Source organism: Triticum aestivum, chromosome 5B (assembly GCF_018294505.1).
Source record: "Triticum aestivum cultivar Chinese Spring chromosome 5B, IWGSC CS RefSeq v2.1, whole genome shotgun sequence".
NCBI classification, from domain to species: domain Eukaryota; kingdom Viridiplantae; phylum Streptophyta; class Magnoliopsida; order Poales; family Poaceae; genus Triticum; species Triticum aestivum.
In genome coordinates this window covers 614,845,232-614,851,484 of record NC_057807.1, presented here as the reverse complement: position 1 = coordinate 614,851,484, position 6,253 = coordinate 614,845,232, and the positions used below count along the sequence as shown (strand labels likewise).

The 6,253-nt window shown below is 43.6% G+C and overlaps 1 protein-coding gene across 1 annotated transcript; it reads right to left on the bottom strand.

Moving 5' to 3' along the window:
- Positions 1-3,164: 3,164 nt before the first annotated feature.
- Positions 3,165-4,205, bottom strand: LOC123117177 (BTB/POZ and MATH domain-containing protein 3-like). Its single transcript, XM_044537999.1, has 2 exons — positions 3,896-4,205; positions 3,165-3,865 (listed from the first exon to the last, which is right to left on the bottom strand). The coding sequence occupies exons 1-2, from the start codon at positions 4,203-4,205 to the stop codon at positions 3,165-3,167; spliced, it is 1,011 nt and encodes a 336-aa protein (XP_044393934.1).
- Between the last annotated feature and the right edge of the window lie 2,048 nt (positions 4,206-6,253).

Sequence of the window (6,253 nt, the reverse complement as noted above, 5' to 3'; positions counted from 1 at the left end):
TCTACAAGCAGTGGTAGTTACCACTTATTTCATTAGCCTCCATGTGTCCCTAAACGTAGGAGCGAGGCAACCGGGTGCGCCAGATATCGATTGTGGGCAGGACCCTCTAACCCGCTAGTTGCCGTAGTAATTTGAAGTTGGAGAAAGCAATCCCTGCTTTTTAGGTGGGAAGGTACTTATCCTAAAAATAATAATTAATTAGTCAGGTAGTAGCGCACCTCCCGTCAACAACCTTATAATCTTTCGCCTAATCACCCGGCCGGTTGGATGAATAATAGGTTCGTAGCTTATACATCAAGTACGCATTATTCATGCACATTGAGCATGCAGAGTAGGGACATTCCTATAAAAGGCATGCAGAGTATGGAGTATATCCTCTCAAATAAAATAAGAGCATGGAGTAGTTTATAAAAAATGAGTATGTAGTATTCTTTTTAGGAACCGAATATTTAGTATGTAGAGTTTGGTGTATATCTTCTCAAATAAGAAAAGAGTATGAGTATATTGTTTATAGAAAATGAGTATGTAGTATGTTTTTTTTGTTGGGGAACCAAGTATATAGTATGTAGAGTATTGAGTATATCCTTTCAAATAAAAAAATAGTATGAGTATATAGTTTCTACAAAATGAGTATGCGCTATTTTTTTTAAGGAACTGAGTATGTAGTATATAGAGTATGGAGTATGTCCTCTCAAATAAATAAAAATAGTATGCGTATATATATTTCGTACTACTCCATAAAAGGAGTGGTAGTATCCTAAAAAAAAGGAGTGGTAGTAGTATGAAATATATATGCGCAAGGAGTATGGAGTAGTATACACATACAATGAATATTGTGAACATAATTAACAATACTGTATGTACATACATCTAGCTGATGCATTTCATCATTACTTAAGAAGTACACATGACGTGTACGTACATGATGCAGATGTGATGTCACACATGCATATCATAGGGAGTAGCTAACATTGATTTATGGTTTTGTGCATGCAGCTCACTAGCTTCTGTCTCGAGCGTGACGATCAGTCCACCGTTAGGAAGAAGATGTCCCTGTGCCTTATAGGAAAGCAAGAAGGCAGCCCATGAACGCCGATGACAAGCTGCCCTGAAGTCATAGCAGGTGTATGTATAGAAAATTGTTGCCGCTATCCGCTATGTTGGAGCAGATGGCAGATGCGTGCAGCCATCCTGATACTGTCCATCTTCGTTCCTGGCGTGCACCATGCTGGAGCAGCCGTCTACGCGCATCTGTTCATCGTTAGGCCTGCCACCTTGCCGGAGAAGTTGCACGTAGGGCTAGGCACAACCTTTCATCACCGCCTTCGCCGCCGAGTGAAGCAGTTGCCCATTCTTGTTACTGATCATATGTCGCTACCATACCAAGGACGAATCAATAGGTCGTGGGCGTCCACGCTATGTTCCCGTAGTATGGAGTATGAAGTACTCCCTCTATTCCAAAATAGGTGACTCAACTTTATACTAACTTTAGTACAAAGTTGGGTCATCTATTTTGGAACGGAGGGAGTATGTATCTATTAAGCAAGTAAAAAAATATGGATTATATGATATATAAAACGAGAGTATGTAGTATATCGATCGTGTGCCGCCCCCGGCGAGTACAAAACACTAGTATAAAGTATGTAGTATGTAGCAGCCAACGAGTATAAAGTACATGTTATACTTCCAGTTGATCATGCATCTGATAGGCATTACACGGTCTAGTGGGTACATCTTGCATGCATACATGATTTCAGCCATGGAACATAGCCGTGCTAGCATTCATATCTACGTGAAAAAAGGATCTCCGTGAAGAACCTCCTCCGGATTATGTCTATTCAATTGAAGCCACCGGCAAGATCTTCATCCACTCAACAAGAAAAGGAGAATTTCACGGAGGGTTTTGGGCACCAATCTTCCTCAAGCTTACGGTGGCGTCGGAGAGTATGAAGATGACGCACGGCCGGCCGATGCTGCAGAGCACAATCTAGAGATGTAGATCTTGCAAAATATCTAAACGATATACCGTGAACAGGGAGCTTGGAGTAGAACGTCGTCATCGCGTCGTGTTGGCAGTTCAGATCTAGGCCGCCGACAGCCACATACTTTGTCCATGTTGCCGGAGAATCGATCAAATAGAAGCAACATAACAGAGGCTCAAACCTACAATATGAGAGATCATATCAGTGGTTGATCAATCATGTATGCGTACGTGTGGGATAAGATGAGAAACAACAAGAATTAACATTAATACCTACGTCTCCTCATCTCCTATCGAACATAGTGTTGACGACTGCTTTCTGAGAAGGGCTCTCTATATCGAAGGTAGTTTTACATCGGCACCCGATGGCCACAAAGATAGGGACGACTAGTAAATCTAATTTCAAAAAAGAAAAACAACCAACTAGCTTCACAGTCCAAACCCGTTAATCAATACCCACTTCGAAACTAGATCTGACGGCAACGGGAGCAGAGGTAATGTATTTTCCATATATATATATATATATATATATATATATATATATATAGACTTTGGAGAATGTTTTCACTGTACTCGAGCGCAGTAACTTTTTCATTCTCCAAACGCATCATATACGTGGTATTTAGCAGACAACACAAATATATTAGTCGTGCTTACCTGAAAACTAGAAAAACCTGGTTTCCCCTACAACCCCTTCCATCGATTTTTCTGAAAACCAAGCGTCAACAGCATAAAGAAGTACACAGATGCTGACCTGCATTCCCAGCAATATTCAGAGGGAAATAATAACCAGTGGCCCATACCATACGGGGCTCTTTTCATTTGGTCATTTTCGACTTGTTCTCTTGGTAGCCTCATCTCCGACAGTTTTTGTTGGTCCTGGCCGAAGGTAATGAAGCTTCTACCATGCAAGCACGAAGTAATTGACTCAATTATTAAACTAATACAGAATTTATAAGTAAAGATACAAACGTAGACGGGCAGTCTGAATACGATTGATAAGTAGCATTTTTGTTCTGAGACATACGGCAACCATACATCGAGAAGTAGCATAGCCATAAGAACTAAATCTGGATGGCATATATGATAATAGTCATTTAGGCGTTACTACTGAAATTTGGATGACATATATGATAATAGTATCATACGCATTACTTCCACATTGCCATGATAATATCCTTTGTCATTTCAGTTCAGCGGGCAGGATTGTAGATATCACCTCCTTGAGAAGAGACGGGCAGCTGGATTTCAGATGCTCATACCCATCACTCTTTGCCACCATCGCCTCCAAATTGGAGGGGGTAGCAAGGAATTTCAAACAAGCTTCTTTCAGATGATGAAAACCATGTTGTTCGGCTAAAACCAAACTGGTTGCCACCATGCTGGAATCAATGTGATTGCATAAGTTCTCCTCGCATATCAGCTTTAGCCTGCCAATGTTGTACCTGTCAGCTGCTACGAGCAGATAGCTGGCCATCACCACATCAAGCACTGCTGGAACTGAGTCAGTGTATATGAAATGGAGCAAAGATTCGAACACATCAGGTTCCATGTCACAGATTTCAATAGGACTAGCGGCAGAACTCTCCTGCATGGCCCCGAGGAGCTCCGCCTTGAAGACGGATGACCGAGCAGCAAGGACACACCTATGAGCGGAGAATATCTTTCCGCCAACTTGGAAGGTTAGGTCTGCTGCGTCTCTGTTATACAGGAGGTCCCTGAGATGCCGGTGCAGGTCGCTCGGAGGAACCCTTGATTGTCCGTCGATGTGGGTCTCCTTCATGATTGTGACATCGCACCTGATGGTGAGACAATCGTCTCTCAGGTGTGCCGATCCCTTTAGATCAGCTTTCTTGACAAAGTCTTGGTAGCCCCTGGATGAAACTGCCCTTGAGAAGGTATTTGCATGGCCACGGCTATATGAAGGCACCGGTTCTCCATTCAGGTCAAGCACACTGAACGTGTATTTCGCCTTCACATCTTCGGCATCAACATGTTCAAGAAATAGATAAACAGATATGAAATCGGGGTAGTTCTTACGGCTACCGTTTGGGTAATACCTCACGACAAAGTCGTGGCCGCCAACACCAAAATGGGTAGAAGTCATGCACTCGCCATTCTTGAGTAGCGCCTTGGCTCTCGAGTATCCATCTACCTTGAGCACATATGACACTTCATCAGATTCAACTACAATGGCAGCAGAGATCGTGCGATGCTCTGCCATTCTCTTATGTGAAATGGAGGATCCATCTGTGACCATTGTGGTATCTCGTATTAATAGAATGATAAATGTATGGAAAGAATCCCAATTAGAATCCGTACCATAATGTCCTTCCCTGATTGCATAAGCAAGTATGGAAATGAATAATCGAAAATCTTTTCATTCCTTCTTTTTCGAGAACACCTCGAGAGGGGTAGGGAGTTCCTGCATTTCATTAAGGAAAACCGGACCCAAAAACCTAACATTCTCGGCTAATCAGGGAAAACCCGAATGAAAACCCAAAAAGAAAGAAAAAAGAAAACAAGAAAAAAGAGGCACTAGAACTTGGGGCGGTGACAAGACAAATGCAGCACCGAGGGACATCGCCGGAGCCAGACACCAGAGTACCTAGACCCAGAGCAGTTAGGCGAGGCTCAAGTGCAACCAAACTGACCACCACTCGTGGAAGGGAAACCGTCCATATCGAATGACTCTTCCGTCTCGGCCTCAAAAAATCATGTGCTAACATTATCTTGTGGAAAACATCCTGAGAGGTCCAACTTTGACTTCCCTACTATCCTCACCAAAGAGCTCAACGCCTCGATCACTTGCGATGAGAGCGGTTTTTTGTACATGTCCAGGTATGCTTGCATCTTTTGCTCTAGACCCTCTGCTTTGCTTACCTCCGACAACTCATCAAACGCCTCCAGCATCCTATACTTTGCGCGCTTGGATGTCGGGATGTTGCAACCTTGTTCTTCTTATCCAGACGTCCGCTCCGCCGCCCGCCATTCTTCTCCCCGTGTGAAGGCACTGGGGTCCCAAGCAGAGGTTGTGGGAGTGGACAAGTAACCTTGCTGAGAAAATCCTGCAGAGATAAAGGTGTCGCTTTAGTTTGTGCCACCTCCGCAACAACATTGCACACTTCAACCATAGGCTCAACCAGAATGTGAGGCGCGTTGAAACCGAGCGGCTCCTCTGGACTCGGCATCAGACGTACAAGGCAGTGCACCACGGAAGGCGGGGATGAGCCTCCAAAGTGTGGCGATCAGAGCGTAGCCTCGGAGCACATAGGATCAACGGATTCCTCACCCTCTACCGACAAAATCCCCATGGGTAAACCACATATCATCGCCCCAAGCAGAGCAGTCCAAAAGACCGATGATGACAGGCAAAACCTGAGAAGAAGGCGCCATTGCTTCATCAAACATAGGATCATTATGCCACGGATCGATGCCCACCGTCCTAGCCGAGAGCATAGCAGCAAGGAGATCCTGCTCGATTGGAGCGTGAGGGAAGATGCTACAGTGCACGTGACCAGCCGAGCAATCTCCAATGGGTGGCGCCAAGAGAGCCTCAGCGTATGAACGGTGCTTAGTAGCATGGCTGATATCAATTTTTTATGTTTCCTGGGTGAACGTTGTTATTGCCGTCCGATCAAGCCGCACAGATCTCGTTGCAGGCTGCCTGCCACGTCATGTCCATATATATATATATATATATATATATATATATATATATATATATATATATATATATATATATATATACTAGCACAAAAGCCCGTGCGTTGCAACGGGAAAGAAAATTGATGCATTGATTTGAGAAAAAGGCTAGTTTCGCCATTCACCAAAATGCCCATCAACGCGGCATACGGGTCATGCATGTACGCTTTTATCATGTCATCATTTCCTTTAATTAGAGCCATGCATGTATCTTTTTCTCATTTAATTTAATTAGAGCCAATCACACCATGCCAAGCCCATAAATCCTTCTAATTAGAGCCAATACAACATGGTTGCATCGTCCATATCCCCTTCATTATGGAGTTTTCTCTCCTTTTGGTATGCTGTTTCCTCTCTTTCTTGGTTTTGAAGATGACTTGCTGATATAAGTTGAATCTACTACAACTCACGTGTGTATATAAGTTGGTGAAATTTGATCTAAAGGAGCGAGGTAGGACTAATATTGATTGAATCAGTTCTTTACTGCAATCCGATTATAGGCCGGCTGGCTATAGCCTTCGTGGCCCAACCCAGAGGTTAGGGGTTCGATACCCAGTTAAAACATAT

What these genes read in the sequence shown, in the direction of transcription:
- LOC123117177 (XM_044537999.1), bottom strand. Translation starts at nt 4,205, where the DNA reads ATGGCAGAGCATCGCACGATCTCTGCTGCCATTGTAGTTGAATCTGAT. An exon ending in ACCGGTGCCTTCATATAGCC is followed by an intron (nt 3,866 to 3,895) that starts GTGGCCATGCAA and finishes TCTCAAGGGCAG; the next exon opens with TTTCATCCAGGGGCTACCAA.